Here is a 22,372-nt window from a genome sequence, read left to right as displayed (position 1 = left end):
TGCTGACCCCACACAAAACTAGAATCACTCACTTCTGCCCCTTTGTCGTACAAAATCAGAAACTAAAAGTACAATTCAAATACTGAATATTTCCAACTTGTTCTCTAAAACATCAAACCAGCAGCCTGTGAACATCCCCTGCCTGAACTGCTATCTCACTCCAGGACATTCTGGTGACAACACGGAGCTGCTACCTCACTCCAGGACATTCTGGTGACAACACGGAACTGCTATCTCACTACATCTTGTTGAGGAACCTTCACACCTACAGCAACTCTGGGGAGTTTTGTGAGTAACGACAAACTTGTCACAGCACTCATGTTAGAACAAGTTGAAGTGACGGCAGAAGCCGATGGTGACCAGAAAGAGGGGTGTGGGTGGGTCGGTGGGGCTGATGTCAAGTGACAGAGTGGGTATGGGGGCTGCATATTGAAATATTTGTGGGACTTGCCATCACTTAAACACAAACATTGACCAGAAATGTACACAGAAAATGCATAACTGTATTTATTGTGGGGAGACTAGGATCAGTTGTTATCTAGTGTACATCAGTAAAGAATGTGACAAATGGGTGTCAGGCTGGTTATTCTGTGTTGCTAAATGTTAGGTGTCTCGGGGACAAATTTTCACAACAAATATTTAACAAAGCAAAGACAATATTAATCCACAATGAACATCCTGATGTGACGCTCAGTGTCACAATGTTAAAAAGACTCAGGATTACACAATGTTACATGATCTGGGGATTCGTCAGCTAGATGTGTCACTGAGTGTTACAATGTTTCAAAATCTTAGGGTTCCTTCAGCGAGATGTGTCACAATGTTACATAGTCTTCAGATCAATTTGATTTTAGAACCTCCACAACACATAGCATATTAATTTGATCTCCAGACAGTGGATCTCCTGCCTTATTAATGCACAGGATCTCCGACCACATTAGCGCACAGGATCTCCGACCACATTAACGCACAGGATCTCCTGCTTTTAGCACAGCTGTCTCTCTTCAGGATAGCACCTTCATGTCAGCTAGTCTCACTACGTTCTTCACATGCAAACACAAGAGAATGACACTGCAGCTGTCACTTGTCACGGGTAAATACAGCTGTCACGTCACTACAGCTGTCTTATGTCACTACATCTGTCTCGTGACTACAGCTGTCTCAGATCACTACAGCCATCACGTCACTACAGCTGTCTCACGTCACTACAACTGTCTCACGTCACTACAGCTGTCTCACGTCACTACAACTGTCACTATACTACAGCCATCACGTCACTACACTTGATGAGGGCTCAACTACACACATTAAGGTGATAATGTACATGTTCAGGGTATATACACGGTTATATACAGGGTATGTACAGGGGCACACTATGTACACTTGGCCATTGTCCACCACGGTCACCATCACACAATAAATTAACACACGGAAGCAGCAAGCAGAAGGTCCTGGTGGCAGAACACATCATCAGGAAAAGCTGAAGCGTTGTCCTCCGAGACATCAGGGACTTATAAACAGCACAACACATGCACTAAAACACCACTTGATCATTTGTGTAATACATAAAGCCAGTAGCCGATCTGCCAAAGAATGTATCTGTCCACATAGCTGAGGACCACAGTTCCCACATTCTGCCTTATCTGTACATACAGCAGTCTACAGGCAGAGGCTGGCAATGTCATTCCACTGGCTAAGGCAATAATCAGCAGAGACACACAGTAACATACAGGTGTCCCTCAACTAGAGTGACCGTGTCAACAGGTGTCCCTCAACTTGAGTCACTGTGTCAACAGGTGTCCCTCAACTTGAGTCACTGTGTCAACAGGTGTCCCTCAACTAGAGTGACCGTGTCAACAGGTGTCCCTCAACTAGAGTGACCGTGTCAACAGGTGTCCCTCAACTAGAGTGACCGTGTCAACAGGTGTCCCTCAACTAGAGTGACCGTGTCAACAGGTGTCCCTCAACTAGAGTGACCGTGTCAACAGGTGTCCCACAGGCATTGAAGTATGTCACAGGTAACACAGTCACAGGTAACACAGTCACAGGTAATACAGTCACAACTTCACACAGTTGTCACCATACATGGTCTTTTGTTGTCATCCTCTACACTGTTTTCATCGATTTTCATTGAGTTATTCAGATATGACTGTCTTCGTCTTGCCAACAACATTTCAGTTTTGGTGGCGTGTTTAGAACCCAGAGTTGGAAGACCTGATCGTTTGTTGTCTGTGATCACGATGTCGGTAGTGACCTCTGACCTGTTGTTCTGGACCACTGGTTGTTGTTCTGGTTTTGGGGCAGCTGGTGGGCTGTAGTTAAATGGGGGAACTATTGCCGAGGGGCTGGTGCGGGACTCCTGCCAAAGAGTTCCTGCCTTGGGGTTTGCCAGCAGATTGCGACAGTTCTCTGTCAACTTGGCATCATCCTTGCTCTTCTTGTCCTTTCCCTGCTTCTGAGAACCGGAAGATTTTGCTAAGGCCTGGTTTCTTTCCAAACAGAGTTGACTTGATGCTTTGAGCAACAGACTTCCCTTCTTTCTTGGAGCTTTTGGATTTTGATTTTCCATCCTTCTTGCTGTCCCGCTTGACCCAGATCTGTGGCTCCCCTGTCGGGGCCGAGGTCATCTCGTCAGGGTACCTCCGCCACACGTTCCCCGGCATGCTGTCATCACAAGATTGGTTGACAATTGTGGACAAGGAGCTGGGCACAGACCGACAGGTTTCGTCTGCATTGGGGAGAGTAAGAGATCCTTCTGCTCGCTTCTTCTTCCAAGTTCCACTGTTCACAGGCAGGGAATGCATTGAGATGTCATCAAGAGAGTCGACAGAGCAGGAGAGGCTCGACATGCAGCTGTTATCGTACAGGAGGGTGGAGTCAGACTTGTCATTGATCCCATTGACAGCCACATGGATGCTGTCAGTCGTCTCGCAGTGGTTCAGCTGGGTCAGTGATGGACTTTCTTGGAAGGCCGTTTTAAATCACATTCAAGGTCATCCTCAACATCCACAACATCAGAGGAAGGGACACTGCCAGCATCCAGGTCTGCAGAGATTTTGTCATATGTGCTACTTTTAGTTATACCTTCTTTAGGAACTTGCTCAGTAGCAAGAGAGTCTGTTCGTTTGGGTGGTGGTGGCTTATTGGTTCTCGGCTTGCCACTAGGTGCTGGGAGGTTGCTGGGCTTTGGAGGGGAGCTCTTGGTCTTGGCTGCTGCTGCAGAAACAGGAAGTCTGGAAGCTGTTGCTGGTGGTGGAGAGTCTCCATCCTCTTTCTTCCAAAGAGTTGCAATCTTACTTGGCACCTGCTTCTTCCCGCCTACCGGTGGCTTCTTGTCAGAAGTGGGTGTGGCAACCTTCTTGTCTCCACCCGCTGAGAAAGTTTTGTTAGGCGATGCTCCCTCACTCTTCCTGCCTCCGACACTGGTGTTAGATGGACGTCGTCCAACAGGGGTTGTAGGTCTGGAATTAGTTTTCAGACTTGCATTACTGTCAGATTTCTTAAGTTCTGATTTGCTCTCTAGTCTCTTGAGGTTGGAGGCAGAGCCCCCACGGTTGAGGGAGCTTCCGCTGCTGGTTTTGCAGAGGCTGGACCCGCTCTGGGTTTTGGTGAGGCTTGTTCCACTGCTGGTCTTGCGCAGGTTGCCACCACTCCCAGACTTATTCAAGTTGCTCTTGCTGTTACTTCTTGGAGGAGTTGTCTGCCCCTGGACTGGACGAGCAAGGTTAGAAGGCTTCTTACCAGCCAAAGAAGTATTTGCTGTTCTTTTCACTGAGCCTGACCCATCATTTCCATTTCTCTGCATCTGAATTTGTTTGTACCGTGCATCATAACCATTTTCTTGAGGGGTGTCTACCATGAAGTTGAAACTATCCAGTGCTTTACTCCAAGCCTCGTTTTGGCTTCCTCCAGAATTCCTATTAGAACCTCCAGAATTACGCTGATTCTGAGATGGGGATGTTTTCTTTTCTCTCATCTTCACAGATTCTGAATTGGTCTTGTTGGCATTGTGGTCCATATCTATAGTAGGTGCACTCACAGATGCTGTGTCCTTAGTGAACGTCCCCTGTTTGATGAGAGGTTTTGGTCGGTCGGTCTTAGTCTTCGCTGCATTGTCTTTAGAAGACTGTAGCTTGGACTGGGGACTGGTTTTAGCCAGCGGTGACCTTGGAATGCTGGATGCTGAGTTGCTCCTGTTGGTAGCTGCTGGGCTGCGAGACTGACGTCTATTAGCAGCAGTTTTGTTGGGTGTGCTACTGGCACTTGGACCCTGGGTCTGAGATCGAGGAGACACTTTCTTTAACCCTGTGGTCTGGTTCTGAGGCTTGGCAGCTGGAGACCTGCTGTTGGTGACAGGGCGTGCACTGTGTGTGCTTACTTCTGATCTGGTTGTTGATGTCGATCTAACCGATGATGTAGACGACCTGCTGCTGTTGGTGTACAGAGGTTTTCTGCGTCCTCTCACAGCTGCCGTGTTCCCCTTGGGTGGTGTTCGGTTCAAATTCTCTTTGTCAGGTTTCACTATTTTTGGTCGTTTCTGTGATGCTACTGATCCCTCTGTCTGTGAGATGGTGGATCCTGAATACTCACTGACTTTCTCCGATGTGTTGGACCAGGACACAGACACCTCCGATGCTGTGTCCGAGGTGTAGTCATTAGACACAAGTGACATCGTCTCGTTCTCAATGAACATGTCATCATCACAGACACTACCAGACATCTGGTTGGTGGACAGTTCAGACACAATCAAGCTGGCATTTTCTTCAAGTAACAGAATATCTTCAGGTGAGATTTCTTCTTCAAATGAGCTGGAGGTGTCTCGATTGTTCATGATTGTCTCATCGGCCAGGACGTTTCTGACAACCGTTGTGTCTGCTTCGTTCCCTGACACCTCAGACTCGTCCATAATTCCGTCGTCTTCTGTATTGAGATCCTGCGGGAAGGAGGTGTCCATCACATCATCACAGCTGCCCTGGGACTGGGTCAGAGCCATCTTCATGATGAAGCTGTCGTTTAGATGGGACTTCTCACTGTCGATCTTCTCTGTCATGGAGTCGGTGACTGCTGAGTCACAGCTCGCCGTGAGCAGCTTCTCCCGCAACGCCCTCGCCTCCTCCAGCATGCGGTTATCATATGATACAGTCGTCTCCTCCAACGTGTCAGCAGACTCACGAAAGGGCCGGTTCATTTTGGCGATTTCACTGTTAGAACTGTCTTTCTTGGCCTTGACAAAGTATTCGCTGTCCTGTGAGTGGGACCGCTTCCAGCCGAAGCGTGAGTTGTGTTGTGAGGACTGCGTGTGCCAGGAGCTGGCTAGAGATTCCTGAGTGCTGGAGGAGTGAGACACCCGCTGTATTTCCCCAGCATCTGAGCAGCTGTAGGACATAGCCTTGCTCCCGGGCTTCTTGAACACACCCTCGTCCATCGAGTCATCGGACCTCATTTCCAGGGACGTACTCTTGGACAACTTCTTGTCACTCTTAACTTTACCCCCAATTGAACGTCTAAACTTGTCCTCCCCACGACTGATCCGACTCTTTGGCATGGCTGAACTGATACATTCATCTAGTAGCGCCTGTTCTGATGGCGTGGGGTCAAAGGCTGTGGATTCGATGCTGAGCTCACTAAGAGAGCTGTTCCGAGAAAACACAGTTGGAGTGTCCTCCACCTTGAAAGGCACACGCTGGTCTGTGATCACAGTGGTGTCTGATGTAGGTTTGTTGGGCTCGGGGCTGTGTAGAGAACTCAGTGAGGAGTTTCTGGAGAAACACATGGGAGTGTCTTCCATTGCATACCGCTTACAGTTATCCTCGCTGTCCTTGGTGTGGTCAATGATGACACTGCTCTCTTCACTGGACTGCCCCACAACATGTCTCTCTTTGGGGATGGAGCTGGAGCTGGAGCTGACTGTGTCGGAAACCTCATCATGCTTCTCCACCAGACCCTGCATGTCTCCGCTCAGCATGCTCAGCTCGCTCAGGGAATCGTTGCGTGAGAATACGAGAGGTGTGCCTTCTACCTGATACACTTGTGGAGAGTCCACCGAGTCCCCCTCCATAGAACACAGTCATCTATCTGACCTTGGCTAGCCGATGTCATATTGGAAACCTTATGTGTGTCAGACGCCCTGAACCTGGCTGTATCATCCACAGAATCAATAGTCAGATCGCTGAGTGACGTCGCATTCGAAAAGTTGAGAGGAGTCCCCTCAACAGCATAAGACTTCACGGTATCGGCCGCTTCACAGGACTTGGATGTCGCTTGTGGTTGAGTGGCAACACTTGATGTTCTCTGTGGTTGGAAGGTTGCGGGAGCACCAAGCAACTGTCGGACTGGAGCAACTTGAGCTGCTGGGATTTTAGAAGATGAGGAAGGTGGTGAGTGTTTGATGAGTGGGACAACTTGGGATGCTGGTTTTTGGTTGATATCTTCAGCACCTTCGGCCTGACGGTCCATGTCTAAACGTCGGGCTACTTTACTTTTCGGCATGGCTGCTTGAATGACCTGTGACACAAGCAACTCCTCAGTCTCCTCACAGAGGGAGCTGTTGTCAGATGTGATGTCAGAGGTTATGTCCTCCACTGCGGGTGCTGGGGACTGCTTTATGGAAGTATCGTCAAACGACAGTGAGCTCAGGTCACTCACTGAATTAGCATTGGAGAAGTTGAGAGGCGTTCCCTCTGTGGCGTATGTCTTGACTGTGTCAACGTTAAAGTCTGGGGAGTAACTGTCTATGTCTGCATGACTTGGCTGTCTGGGGGTGGACTGCTGCTGGGCATCGCTCACATACTGCAGGTGATGTGGTGTGGAGACAGTTGGCACAACAGGAGGCTTGTTGGGTGTGAGTTGAGGCCGAGCTTGAGGCCCAACAGAGTGGGGACCTCCTGTCTGGGGGGTCTGTGGAAGGCGATTGTTTTGAGGACCTCTAGGTGTTTGAGGTCCCCGATTTGGTCCTCCACGGGGAGTCTGTGGTGATCTGGGAGCAGGCTGAGCTAAATGTGATGCTAGTGAAGATTTAGTTGTGCTCTGAGCTATACGGGAACCAGTCTTCCTGTCTTCAGTTTTACTAGGTGTCAGTGGAATAGTCTTACCTGGAGGACTTAACTTCCCGCCAGGAGATTTTGGGTCTTTACGTGGGAGTTTGTTGACAGCTGTGGGAGATTTGGAAGCTTGAGCTGTGATATTTGTCACTTTCGTTGGAAGCTTGGATTTCGTGGCTGACCCAAGGTTATCAATCTTTGGCACACCAGACTTCTTCTTGATTGCATTGTCTGACGAGCTTTTCCTCATCTTGCGGCTTGAGTTATTTGGCACTGGCATAGCGGAGCTGATGCACTGAGCTAAGATGTCCTCTTCTCCCTCAGACACCTCCGACATGGAAGAATTCTCTTCATTTAAATGGTTGGAAGCCTTGGTGTCTTCAGATGTACTGTCATCCTGGTTGAGGTCGGTCTTCTTTCCTACAGCCTCGTCATCGATGGTCAGTGCACTGAGCATGCTGTGTGTGTCGGACATAGTGGGTGGTGTGCCTTCGTCTGCATATACCACCGGGGCCTCCATCTTGCTGACCACAGACAGGTTGTCAGCAGCTATCAGGGCTGCCAGGCTGGACACAGGTTGGGCAACATCAGAATCACAGACAATCTCCTCGGTGAAGTCTTCTGGTTTCTGCGCCAAGTCTGCCTTTTCTTCCTGTGGTTCTGGTTTTGGACTTGTAGGCATTGTTTCACTAGGGGAGTCAGGGAGTTCGCTGGGAGACACAACCTCGCTCGCCAGCCGACTGTACTCACTGATCACCGAGCTGTGCACAGATTGAGTATCAAAACTGCTGAGAGACCCCAGTGAGCTGCAGCGGGAGAACATGAGTGGAGTCTCCTCCACGTGATGGTGATCATCAAATGTCACTGTCTTGTGCTCCTTCTCCACAACTTCTGCCGTCCCTGGTGTGGTAGATCCGGCTGTTCCAGGAGTTGTAGATCCGCCTGTTCCAGGCGTGGTAGATGAAACTGTCCCAGATGTCTTGATTGTCTTCCTTGCCTCTGAGTTCTCGATCACTGACGCAGACATTGCCTCTCCCTTCTCCGATTCCTCTATGCTGGAAAGAACAAGGTGATGGCGGCCTCCATGGGACTCAGGCAGATCCCGAGCTTCACTGCTGTGCAGGCTGCTGAGAGAACTGACTCTGGAGAAGCAGACTGGTGTCCCCTCCTCGCAGTATGTCTTTGGCTGGTCCATGGGCACATCCCTGGATGTTGGGGAGTGGAAGGACTGCTCCAGTATCGCGTCTGCAGCCTCGCCACCGTCAGGGTTGGCACTGCTGGCGTCCACTGCCACCACAGTGGGCCCTGTCTCAGCAGGATTAGATGCACAATTCGGCTCTTCAAATGTGTTGCTGTAGTCCTTTGTTTCATCCTCTGCTTCTTCACACTCTTTCTTAGGCTCTGCTTCCTCTTTGTATTGAATCTTGCCAGTGAGATCTGTGAGTGACGTAGCCGTGGACAGGTAGGGTGTCCCTTCCGTGCAGAACGTCTTAACCTGGTCATCAGTGAAGAAACTAGGCATATACTCATCAAGTCTCTCATTGGTCCTGCGAGCTTCTTCCAGTTTGCAATCGGCACAGTGTGGGTCAGATTCCTCATATGGTGTGCTTGAATCTGTCTCAGCTTCCTGATATCGTACATTGTTTTCAGGCTGGTGATATCGTTGACTGGGATCTGCTTCTTGATATCGACCATTGTTTTCAGCCTGGTGATATCGTTGGCTGGGATCTGCTTCTTGATATCGACCATTGTTTTCAGCCTGGTGATATCGTTGACTGGGATCTGCTTCTTGATATCGACCATTGTTTTCAGCCTGGTGATATCTTTGGCTAGGGTCTGCCTCCTGATATCGTACACTGTAGTTAATTGGCTGGTCCTGGAAAGTTTCCTCTACATTCTCCGCATACCTGAGACTGAAGTTGGTGGGCTGATCATCCATGTCGATGTCAGTCTCAGCGTATGCTCCATACTGGGTGGGGATGCCCTGATGTGCTCCGACATTGCGGTGACGAGGCTCATAAACGTTGCGGGTGTTGTTGGGAGCTGGGAATCGGTTGTGCACCATGTTCGGCATAGCTCTTGGTACCATTGTGGAGCCAACAAAATTTCCAACTTTGACCTGAGGTCGATTATTAAGCTGGTCTCCACGACTACCGCCAGCACCAACATCCTGGTATTTTAGACTGTAGTTGATTGGCTGTTCATCCCCTTCGGCCCCTGTGTCACCCACGTCGACATTGTTCCTCTTGGGGCCGATATACATTTCCTTAGCATTCGGAAGGTAGTTGAAAGGCTTCTTACCAAATTGTTCAATGAGGCTTCTTTGAGGACCATTGAAGTTTCCTGCCTTGATCTGAGCCGACTGATATGCCAGAGCACGAACATTGCGAGGACTTTGTTGGGATTCAGGTTCCACCGTTGAATTGGCGGGTAGACCAGCATGCATTGCAACTTCCTGCATCACCTGGAGTATCCGACTGTTTGGTGCTCCGCCCACTCTGGTTCTATCCACAGCACCGCCGTCTGAGTTGAACCTGTGCAGTCCTCCTCCGTCCCGCTTCCTCTCCAGGCTGCCAGCCTGACGTTCGTGCAGTAGACGCGAGCTCTTGGCCAGCATGGTGTGTGCCCGCGAGCGGTCGTGGGAGATGTCGGAGTGGGTGCTTCCCACGCTATCCTGACTGCCAGATCGTGCAACCCGCTGCGGAGAGCGCAGTTTACCGTCCACTCCTGCACTGTCGGTACTTCCTGATCTCGGGAACATGTGACCTCGCATCATTGGTCGGCGAGGTTCTGTGTCAGCAACTGGGAAAACCACAACGTTGTCACCAGAGTAGCGGCGTGTGTAGGCGTTTTCCTTCTTGGTCTCAGTTGGACTGTTTCTCGGACTCTCGACATTCTCGCAGGTTTCTGCCAGGTTTTCATCCAACTCTTGTTCTAGCGCTCGGACTTTCCTGGCATGAAGGCCTGGACGGTTGGATCCCGAGATCCTGTCAAGATCCAGATTCTTCATAGCTGGCCGAGCTGAGAGCAGATTCTTGAGGGCAGCAGCACTTCCCATGGATATCATCTTGTGTTTGGAATGAACCAGGTTCCTCAGCATGCTGACCGCACCCATCTCCCACAAGGCTTGCTGGTCCTCCTGGCATCGAGCCGACAGGTTCCACAGGGTCCCACAAGCATTGCTCACAATCGTCAGACTCGTGGAACGCAGGTGCTTGAGCAGGAGCTGCAGGCAACTGTGTTGCCGTAACACCTTGCGGTAGTCCTCCCTCACGGCGATGTGGCTAGACACGTTGCGCAGGATTCCGCCGCCGTTCTCAATGATGGCGAGAGTCTTGGAAGGGCTCTTGTAGGTGAGCATACTGACCAGGAATTCCAGTGCCCCTGACACGGCACAGATGTCCGCCTTGTTCTCGGTGCAGTGAGCAGACAGGTTCCACAAGGCACTTAGAATACTCTTGAGAGTGGACTCCTTCTTCACTTGCATAGCTGCTGCCATCAGTGTGGTCACAGCGTTCACCTCACGGAGAGTCTTTTTACTGGCAAGGTCGGCACGCCAGGACAAGTTGCGCAGCACGCTGGCAGCTACCTGACACAGGTCTTCATTGGGTGAGCCAAGCTGGGCCACCAGGCCCTCCATCGCGCCCTTCATGGAGCACAGCAACGCCTTGTTGGTCCCATCACCGAATGTCAGGTTGGTCAGGGCCATGCATGCGTACCGCCTCATCGTGATGTTGTACTGCTCAGTGGTGGGGCCGTGGGCATCGTGATCCACCTCCAGCAACTCAGCTATAGCCTGTAGACCACCTGAAATAAAGACAGTAAATATAGAGGTGGAACCATCTGAGGAACAGATTACTGTAAAAACCATCTAGAAATTGTTTAAAGTAAAATTGATATTTTTATAAATTTTTCTCGTCATGGATCATTGTACAAAATTGCCACATAAATATAAATAGTACACATGTTTATCATTTACTAATACCCAACAGCTTTCTTATATTTGAAAATTTTCCGGACTCCACCAAAAAAGTTGTTTAAGAAACTATCATCATTGAAAACGCAAAAGTTGTTATCTGTCGCGGCGGGGTGAAACCGCAGAAACGGAACAGCCACTATCTCGTCGTGCACGGGATACACATGCCTGATGAAAAATGAAGTTGAATGCTGACGTGAAACAGTTGATGATTAAAGTGTACGATTTTTTCCGTGCTGAAGCCGAAAGGGGCAAACCATTTTATGCCATTAATAAATTCCGTAAGCGGGCAGCAAAAGCTTTAGGAGTATCAGCAAGGGTACTGACAAATGTTCTGGAACACAAACATTGTGAGGGTGATGCGAAGCAGGTAGGGGTCGTGTCAAAATCACACAAATTAAAACATTTGGACAACTTTCAAAAGAACCTTGTAAGGCAGTCTATCAACAAGCTCTATTCTGAAAACAAATACATGTCGCTGAAAATTTTTAAAAAGCATTTGAAGCAAGAACACAACCTCAGAGTATCAAAGTACACACTCTGGCGACTCTTACACTCTTTCGGGTATCGTTATAAGAAAATTTCGGGGGAGAATAGGTCAGTACTCTGTGAACGCCCTGATATCGTTCGCTTGAGAAATAATTTTCTCAGGGTTATAAAGAAGAAGCGCGAGGAAGGGTTCGAGCCAGTGTACTTGGACGAGACCTGGGTCAATGCCTCGCACACTGCCAGCAGTCAGTGGGTACCCGATGGGGGTGATAAGGGGTCACGTAGAAAGCTGCCTCTAGGGAAAGGAGAGAGACTAATCATTCTCCATGCTGGTTGCTCCAGCAAAGGCTTTCTCCCAGGCTGCGACTTGGTATTCAGGGCAAAGTCCACAGATAACAGAGACTACCATTCCGAGATGAATGGTGCGGTTTTCCTCGATTGGGTTAAAAACAAGTTGGTACCAGCTCTACCAGAGAAGTCTTTTATCGTAATGGACAATGCCCCATACCACAGCGTGCAGGACCCCGACAGTAAAGCCCCGACATCGAACAGTCGAAAAGGTGATATGATATCATGGCTCGACAAATTTCAGATCGCACGGCCTTCAAAGGCAACGAAGCCTCAGCTATATGAGATCATAAAAACCCACAAAGGTGAACCTTTCTACAAAGTTGACAGTTACATAAAAAGTAAGGGTCACGATATTCTGCGACTTCCACCCTATCACTGTGACCTTAACCCCATTGAAATGATATGGGGTATTGTCAAAGGAGATGTTGCCAGATCAAACACAACTTTTAGATTACGTGACGTAGAGGTTTTGGTTAAGGAATCCCTTAACAAAATCACGACTGAAACTTGGCAAAACTGTGTCAACAAGGTAGCTAACGTCATTGAACAAGGTTACTGGTCTCGGGATGGCTTACAACAGGCAACTGTGGCACCACTTGTCATCCCTTTAAGTCGTGACTATGACACTACGACGGACGAGGAACCGACAGGTCTCCCGGAATAGATTTTGAGATGTCCCCCGCCATGACTGGCTGTTCCGTTTCTGCGGTTTCACCCCGCCGCGACAGATAACAACTTTTGCGTTTTCAATGATGATAGTTTCTTAAACAACTTTTTGGTGGAGTCCGGAAAATTTTCAAATATAAGAAAGCTGTTGGGTATTAGTAAATGATAAACATGTGTACTATTTATATTTATGTGGCAATTTTGTACAATGATAAAATTTGCAATTCATCGGTCCGTTTCTGACTCAAACGGACTGCAAAAGCAGCCCTCCATAATTGCTGGTATAGAGCAATTTCCGTGCAGAGCCAGTGTTGACGCCAGTGCTCTGACTTTGTGTGGGTTGGAAGCTCTAGGAGGTTCTAGTCCTGCTGCTTTATAGGCTCTCAATATGACAGCTCTCATCCAGAACGATATCGTCGTTCTTGAGACTTCCGCTGATGTCTCTGTTGATAATGGGATGAACAGGTGCTTGAATTTTTGTCTCCTTGTCTCAGTCTTTTGAAGATATATCTTCAGGGCTCTGACCAGACACAAGGATAGGTCTTCTATATCCTCTGGGCTGAAGATTGCACATAGCCCTGGTATGTGGAACGGTCTATCTGGCTGACCAGGTAGTTGGTTCTTGGCAATGAAATCCCATCTAAGTCCTAGATGAACTGCAGCATGTTGCTCCGTGTCGAATCTGGTTCGACCAAAGTCCAGCGCATGTATCTCTGAAATTTGAGCTGCCGTGGTTAGCGCAAGCAGGAACAGAGTCTTCTGTGTCAGCAGCTCGAAGGTAGTCTTGTCTAGAGGTTCGTAGGCATCACTGGTAAGATGACGTAGAATTACATTCAGATCCCAGGCCGGAGCTCTGAACTTCTTTTGCTGGTCCTCCAGTTTAAAAGATCTCAGCAGAGCAAGTAATTCTGGTACTTTCGTCAACTTGATGCCTGTTTTCATGGTAATCACTGTACTGATGGCGGCGAGGTATGTAGATAATGTCGAACCTTTCAGATGTCTGGTCTGTCTAAGATGACACAGGCATTCCTACACTTGTGGATGAGTAGCTTTCATCGCAGTGAAGCCTTTCCGCCTTGCATAAGTCTCAAACTTCAGCCACTTGTCATCATACAGGTTATGAGTAGATCTGCGTAACGCTAGCATTACTGCCTTGGCTGCCCTGGCGGAGTATCCTCTTTTCTTCAAACATGTTCTGATACAGATGTATGAGTAGGTTAGGCCAATCTGTTAACTTGATTGTTGGACTTCCGAGATCTTCTATTAGGTCTAGGAACCATACTCTCGCTGGCCAGTATGGCGCGACCAAAGTCAGTTGTAGCACCTGTGTCTGTTTGATCTTCAACAGTACTTTCGGTAGTAATATCGGGGGTGGAAATGCATTAGCGTTTAGTCCTTCCCATGATATGTTCAGTGCATCTGTTGCCCAGGCTAGAGGATCTGGAACTGGTGAGACAAACGTCTGTAGTTGTTTGTTGAACCTCATGGCAAACAGGTCTATGCATGGGGATCCTATTTCCCTTATGATGAGCCGGAATGCTTCTGGATGGAGTATCCATTCCATAGGTGACGGGTGCAGTGGTCGGGAGAGAGCGTCTGCATGTACGTTCTTGGCTCCCGGGTATGTGACACGCCTTTATCCAGATGTTTGCTTCCTCCGTGATGGGGAACAACTGGAATGTGAGGTGTAGCAGGCTTGGAAACCTTGTCGATCCTTGCCGATTTATGGAGAATGCCACTGTAGAGTTGTCCGTGTGGACAATCAGCATTTTGTTGTTCCGTGAGCTCGACCATAGTTGTAAGGCGTTGATCACGGCTTTTATCTCCAGCAGATTGATGTGAAGATGCTGCTCTATTTTGGACCACCTTCCTGATGCAACTTGATTGTTGAGATGCGCACCCCAGCCCTGTATCGAATCGTCTACGTAGAGATGTGTGTAGAAGGCCGGCTCTTGTAAATAGGTCCCTCCACAAACGTTCAACCTGTGCGTCCACCACTGTAGATACCTCTTGAGGTTGTCTGGCAGCAAGATAGGGTCGACGCTGTCTAGATGTTTTGTCAGGAACCGTTGCAGCGGTCTTAGTTGTAACCTTCCTGTGCGAGTCAAGTCCTGCGCCGAGGTTAGTAGACCAAGTGGAACTTGCCATGATCGTAGTGTTAACGGAGCGATGACTGCTGGTGGAATCATGGCTTGTATTTTTACCCAACAATTGTCAGGGACGACAATACGATTCTGTGTTGTGATAAACCTTATCCCCAGAAAGTGCAAATCTTGTTTTGGTTCAAACTCTGAGTTCATAAGGTTCACCAGCCATCCTAGTTGAGTGAGCAATTTGATCGTGAAGTTCAGCTGTAGTCGGGAGTCGACTGGCATCTTGGTGAACCTGAATTCCATTGTCCAAGTAGAAGGCATTGCGTAGACCTCGATGATGTAGAGGACTATAGGCTTGGTTACTCGTGTGAATAGCCACAGAGCAGAAGATATTCCAAACGGTAGGACATTCCATTGGAAGTGCTGCCCTCTGAATAGGAATCGTAGATACTTTCTTGATTCCTGATGTATCGGGATGTGTAGGTACGCATCCTGCAGGTCTATGCTGGCCATGTAATCTGCTGGACCGACGAGTTGTCTGAGTTGAGGAAGGTGGATCATTCTGAACCTCTCTGGTTTCAGTAGATCTGAACTCCTCCTTGGAGTTCTTCTTGGGTACTAGAAAAATTGGGGTATATAATCCTGGAGTGAGATGATGCTGATCTATTATCTCTACTGCCTCCTTCATAAGTAGTGAGTTGATGGTTTCTTGTAGTTTGTCTGCCTGTTCCTCTGCATAGTTGAAGACCATTGGGCTGAGGGTTAGCGGAGGTGTGGCCTTGAGTTGTACTCTGTATCCTTCTCTCAGTACTTGGGAGACGTAGTCATCCTCTAGTATTCCCCAATTTTTCCAGTACCTTTGTAGACATCCACCCACTGTCGACGGTTTTACAGGAACGGCTGGGGGTGGAAGACTCCAGTCGTTCCAAACCTTGATATCAACATCTAGTTCCTCTGGATCCTGTGGGAGTGCAGCCTCTCCCTGAATTTCCTCTGTAATTTCCGGCTGGGCGACGAAAAGATCCTTTGCCGCCTCTGAAGCTGGGGTACTTCTTCTCCTTTGCTTTCTGTATGCCGGAATATTTGGACTTGCTGTTATACTTTTGCGAAGTATGACGGATGATGTTGGCCAGAGTATCTATGGATATTATCATCATAACTTCTCTAGAGTCGTGCGTAGCTTCTTTAGGTGCATCGTCTATTTGTCCTCCAAAGATAGTAGGCGCCTCCCATGGAGCTCTCAGCAGCGGTTGGGTGAATCTATCACTCCATGAACAGGACGCAAGTAGCCCTTGTCTGGGTCGTAAAGTGAGACCTGCAGATATAGATGCCAGATGGTCCGATAAAAAGTATTTGTCCTTCTGTGTTATGAGGGCCAAATATATCATTCTATCCTCTTCCGAACTTGAGTTCTGGAACTTATTGATCAATGCTTCATTGATGGCTCTGGACCTGGCCAACCCGAGTAGGATCTCCTTGTAGCAGTATCAAGTTGAGATAACTTTTTATCTTCCACTTTATACATCTTGTTTCGGGAGTCGTTGACTAACTTTATGTTATCATCCCATTCAGGCGCCTTTATAAATGGATCCATATGATGTAAGGGGAATCTCTTCACATTAAATGATGGCAGATGCTGACTCTGGTATTTGGATGCTTTCGCGAAAGCTGTGTGTAGGTTAGAGGGTACCTTGGATATAGGTTCAATCGGAGGGATAGTGACTGAGTCGAAGTCGTCGTTATGCATCACATAAGTGTAGACTTCATCTTTATCCTAAGAAGGAGACTCCAAGTTCAACCCGTTGGCAATCCACGCTGTAACCTCTGAGTCTGGGAAGACGAAGTCTGCTTGCTGATCCAGAGTCTCCTGATTATTAGAGCTAGGGCTCTGCGACTCATCCATCTGCGAACCTGTATCCCTTCTCGAACCTTCATCATCCTTTCGCGAACCTCTATCTGAAGATTCCTCCGTATGCGAACGTCTATCTTAACAGTGCTCTCTTAGCGAACCTCTATCTGTAGATTCATCTCTTCGTGAACCTCTGTGATGTGAGCTATCTCTTCGCGAACGTCTGTCGCTAGATGAATCCCTTTGCGAACTTCTGTGATGTGAGCCTTCTCTTTCGTGAACCTCGTGAAGAGTGACTTCGCCAACGTCTGTGAGAGATATGAGATCTTGATCTAGAGCGGCTATGTGTAGGAGATGGATCCTTCAATGTTCTCGAATTTACAATCGAATGTACAATTTTTTACATATAATACATAGTAGTTATTGCCAAATCCATACACAGCGTAATTTTGAAGAATAGGACCTAAATAAAAAGGACATAAAGCCGTATAAGGGACTCCAGTGCTCGCCCAAGTGGATGGGAGAGAGTGACAAGTAAGGCTGGTCACATGACTGTTTGCGTGGGAAAAGGGCAAAAGGGATGTAACTTGTGGGTGAGTGTATTTTTACGGATTCAAGTGTTCCACTACCATTCGAAAAGGAAAGGGAGATAAGCAAAAGATCATGAGTCAGGATAAGAAAAAAATTATACAATAAGACCATCTAAAAAGTTTAGTTAGACCACACAGAAAGTACAGAGAGATCATCTGGAATGTCATGTTGGACCATTTAGAATGTACATTTGGACCATAGAGAAGGTACAGTTGGGCCATAGAGAAGGTACAGTTGGGCCACATGGAAAGTACAGTTGGACCATCTGCAATGTACAGTTTGAATCATCTAGAGTGTACAGTTAGACCAAAGAAAATACAGATAGATCATCTTGAGTGAGTGAGTATGGTTTTACTCCGCTTTTAGCAATATTCCAGCAATATCACGGCGTGGAACACCAGAAATGGGCTTCACACATTGTACCAAAGTGGGGAAATGAACCTAGGTCATCAACGTGACAAACGAACGCTTTTAACCACTAGGCTACCCCAGCGCCCGAGATCATCTAGAAAATGGACAATGGACAATCCACAATGAACAGTTAGGCACAGTACAGAGGACCATCTGTGTTTACTCTGCGACCATGTGATGACTGACTGACTGAGGTTAGTTTTACGCCGCTTTTAGCAATATTCCAGCAATATCACGGCGGGGGACACCAGAAATGGGCTTAACACATTGTGCCCGTGTGGACCATGTGATGACCTTACCCAGAGTGCAGATAGCGTGGCGGTGCTCCTCATCAAAGGACAGCTTCATGAGTGCAGCTATGGCTGGGCCAGGATGGTGGTCAATGTCGGAGGCTCGTGCAGCTGCAGCAGGAAAAGAATGCATTGAAATGTCTACCCACAGGGGAATGTCTGCCAACAGGAGTATGACTACTGACAGGATCATTTCTACCAACTGGAGGATGTCTACCCAGAGAAGGATGTCTACCCACAGTAGGCCACCTCTCAACACAAGTAGCCCACCTCCAAACAGAGTAGTCAACACAAGTAGCCCACCTCCCAACACAAGTAGCCCACCTCCAAACAGAGTAGTCAACACAAGTAGCCCACCTCCCAACACAAGTAGCCCACCTCCAACACAAATAGCCCACCTCCCAACACAAGTAACCCATCTCCCAACACAAGCGGCCCATCTCCTAATACAAGTAGCTATAGCCTACCTCCACTTCCTGGCTTGTTGTTCTTTGGTTCGTCTTCCTCTTCAGAGTTATCTCCCCTTAATTGGTCACAGTGAGCTCGTATTTGTTCCAGAAGCCTCAGCACACGGGCTTCTCGCCGTCCGCGCTTGTCATCAGGGTGAGAATGAACAATGTTGTGCAGTGCCGCAGACGCACGTGCTCGGGCGGCTTTACTTCCTCTTGTGTTGCCGAGCAACCCGGAATCCTTGTCACTCCCATGCAGCAACTGTATCAACAACGGGAGACACCCTGGAAGCAGTAGAGCGTGAAATCAGCAACATCAACCGCAAGATCATACAGCAGCAGTAGAAGCTGAGAAGCCATCAGACAGCTGATGACAACTACAGCTGTTGACAACTACAGCTGATGACAACTACAGCTGATGACAACTACAGCTGATGACAACTACAGCTGTTGACAACTACAGCTGTTGACAACTACAGCTGATGACAACTACAGCTGATGACAACTACAGCTGTTGACAACTACAGCTGTTGACAACTACAGCTGATGACAACTACAGCTGTTGACAACTACAGCTGATGACAACTACAGCTGATGACAACTACAGCTGATGACAACTACAGCTGTTATTAGACTGAGGTCTCATGTTTAATGCTGACTGCCGTCCGAGTTGCACACTGTTCAGTTACTGACACAACAGTCACCCGACTATCTCACGGCTATACAGCTAGACTCTCCAGACTGTCTCATGGCTATACAGCTAGACTCACCAGACTGTCTCATGGCTATACAGCTAGACTCACCAGACTGTCTCACGGCTATACAGCTAGACTCACCAGACTGTCTCATGGCTATACAGCTAGACTCACCTGACTGTCTCATGGCTATACAGCTAGACTCACCCGACTGTCTCATGGCTATACAGCTAGACTCACCCGACTGTCTCATGGCTATACAGCTAGACTCACCAGACTGTCTCATGGCTATACAGCTAGACTCACCCGACTGTCTCACGGCTATACAGCTAGACTCACCCGACTGTCTCATGGCTATACAGCTAGACTCACCAGACTGTCTCATGGCTATACAGCTAGACTCACCCGTCTCATGGCTGTCTCACTGTCTATGGCTATACAGCTAGACTCACCCGACTGTCTCTCATGGCTATACAGCTAGACTCACCCGACTGTCTCATGGCTATACTAGACTCACCCTCGACTGTCTCATGGCTATACAGCTAGACTCACCCGACTGTCTCATGGCTATACAGCTAGACTCACCCGACTGTCTCATGGCTATACAGCTAGACTCACCCGACTGTCTCATGGCTATACAGCTAGACTCACCTGACTGTCTCATGGCTATACAGCTAGACTCACCCGACTGTCTCATGGCTATACAGCTAGACTCACCCGACTGTCTCATGGCTATACAGCTAGCTAGACACCCGACTGTCTCATGGCTATACAGCTAGACTCCCCAGACTGTCTCATGGCTATATGGCTATACAGCTAGACTCACCAGACTGTCTCATGGCTATACAGCTAGACTCACCAGACTGTCTCATGGCTATACAGCTAGACTCACCCGACTGTCTCATGGCTATACAGCTAGACTCCCCAGACTGTCTCATGGCTATACAGCTAGACTCACCAGACTGTCTCATGGCTATACAGCTAGACTCCCCAGACTGTCTCATGGCTATACAGCTAGACTCACCAGACTGTCTCATGGCTATACAGCTAGACTCACCCGACTGTCTCATGGCTATACAGCTAGACTCACCCGACTGTCTCACTGTCTCATGGCTATACAGCTAGACTCACCTAGACTCACTGTCTCTCATGGCTATACAGCTAGACTCACCAGACTGTCTCATGGCTATACAGCTAGACTCACCCGACTGTCTCATGGCTATACAGCTAGACTCACCCGACTGTCTCATGGCTATACAGCTAGACTCACCCGACTGTCTCATGGCTATACAGCTAGACTCACCAGACTGTCTCATGGCTATACAGCTAGACTCACCCGACTGTCTCATGGCATAACACAGCTAGACTCACCCGACTGTCTCATGGCATAACACAGCTAGACTCACCTGACTGTCTCATGGCTATACAGCTAGACTCACCCGACTGTCTCATGGCTATACAGCTAGACTCACCCGACTGTCTCATGGCATAACACAGCTAGACTCACCAGACTGTCTCATGGCTATACAGCTAGACTCACCCGACTGTCTCATGGCTATACAGCTAGACTCACCCGACTGTCTCATGGCTATACAGCTAGACTCACCAGACTGTCTCATGGCTATACAGCTAGACTCACCTGACTGTCTCATGGCTATACAGCTAGACTCACCCGACTGTCTCATGGCTATACAGCTAGACTCACCCGATTGTCTCATGGCTATACAGCTAGACTCACCAGACTGTCTCATGGCTATACAGCTAGACTCACCCGACTGTCTCATGGCATAACACAGCTAGACTCACCCGACTGTCTCATGGCTATACAGCTAGACTCACCCGACTGTCTCATGGCTATACAGCTAGACTCACCTGACTGTCTCACGGCTATACAGCTAGACTCACCCGACTGTCTCATGGCTATACAGCTAGACTCACCCGACTGTCTCATGGCTATACAGCTAGACTCACCTGACTGTCTCACGGCTATACAGCTAGACTCACCCGACTGTCTCATGGCATAACACAGCTAGACTCACCAGACTGTCTCATGGCTATACAGCTAGACTCACCCGACTGTCTCATGGCTATACAGCTAGACTCACCTGACTGTCTCACGGCTATACAGCTAGACTCCCCAGACTGTCTCATGGCTATACAGCTGGCACCCGACTGTCTCATGGCTATACAGCTAGACTCACCCGACTGTCTCATGGCTATACAGCTAGACTCACCCGACTGTCTCATGGCTATACAGCTAGACTCACCCGACTGTCTCATGGCTATACAGCTAGACTCACCCGACTGTCTCATGGCTATACAGCTAGACTCACCTGACTGTCTCACGGCTATACAGCTAGACTCACCCGACTGTCTCATGGCATATACAGCTAGACTCACCAGACTGTCTCATGGCTATACAGCTAGACTCACCCGACTGTCTCATGGCTATACAGCTAGACTCACCTGACTGTCTCATGGCTATACAGCTAGACTCCCAGACTGTCTCATGGCTATACAGCTAGACTCAGACTGTCTCACCAGACTGTCTCTGTCTCATGGCTATACAGCTAGACTCACCAGACTGTCTCATGGCTCTACAGCTAGACTCACCCGACTGTCTCATGGCTATACAGCTAGACTCACCCGACTGTCTCATGGCTATACAGCTAGACTCACCCTGACTGTCTCATGGCTATACAGCTAGACTCACCAGACTGTCTCATGGCTATACAGCTAGACTCACCCGACTGTCTCATGGCTATACAGCTAGACTCACCAGACTGTCTCATGGTTATACAGCTAGACTCACCCGACTGTCTCATGGCTATACAGCTAGACTCACCCGACTGTCTCATGGCATAACACAGCTAGACTCACCAGACTGTCTCATGGCTATACAGCTAGACTCACCTGACTGTCTCACGGCTATACAGCTAGACTCCCCAGACTGTCTCATGGCTATACAGCTAGACTCACCAGACTGTCTCATGGCTATACAGCTAGACTCACCCGACTGTCTCATGGCTATACAGCTAGACTCACCCGACTGTCTCATGGCTATACAGCTAGACTCACCCGACTGTCTCATGGCTATACAGCTAGACTCACCAGACTGTCTCATGGCTATACAGCTAGACTCACCAGACTGTCTCATGGCTATACAGCTAGACTCACCCGACTGTCTCATGGCATATCACAGCTAGACTCACCCGATTGTCTCATGGCTATACAGCTAAACTCACCCGACTGTCTCATGGCTATACAGCTAGACTCACCCGATTGTCTCACGGCTATACAGCTAGACTCACCCGACTGTCTCACGGCTATACAGCTAGATTCACCCGACTGTCTACGGATATACAGCTAGACTCACCAGACTGTCTCATGGCTATACAGCATGACTCACCCGACTGTCTCATGGCTATACAGCTAGACTCACCCGATTGTCTCATGGCTATACAGCTAGACT

At 48.6% G+C, this 22,372-nt stretch overlaps 1 protein-coding gene across 1 annotated transcript in view; it reads right to left on the bottom strand.

Annotated features, from left to right (window-relative positions):
* Positions 1-284: 284 nt before the first annotated feature.
* LOC124290110 (adenomatous polyposis coli protein-like) overlaps positions 285-22,372 on the bottom strand; it is a 96,401-nt gene continuing 74,313 nt past the window's right edge. Inside the window, 6 exon segments of the mRNA XM_046726805.1 lie at positions 285-2,611; positions 2,613-2,948; positions 2,951-6,051; positions 6,054-10,847; positions 17,766-17,867; positions 18,224-18,490. Coding sequence (XP_046582761.1) covers positions 2,066-2,611; positions 2,613-2,948; positions 2,951-6,051; positions 6,054-10,847; positions 17,766-17,867; positions 18,224-18,490 — 9,146 coding nt within the window. The 3' untranslated portion in view covers positions 285-2,065.

This window comes from Haliotis rubra, unplaced genomic scaffold (genome assembly GCF_003918875.1).
Source record: "Haliotis rubra isolate DU_JTF1 unplaced genomic scaffold, ASM391887v1 Scf457, whole genome shotgun sequence".
Classification (NCBI taxonomy): Eukaryota; Metazoa; Mollusca; class Gastropoda; order Lepetellida; family Haliotidae; genus Haliotis; species Haliotis rubra.
Note: the sequence above shows the minus strand (reverse complement) of the source record. Positions and strands in the feature narration are given on the sequence as shown.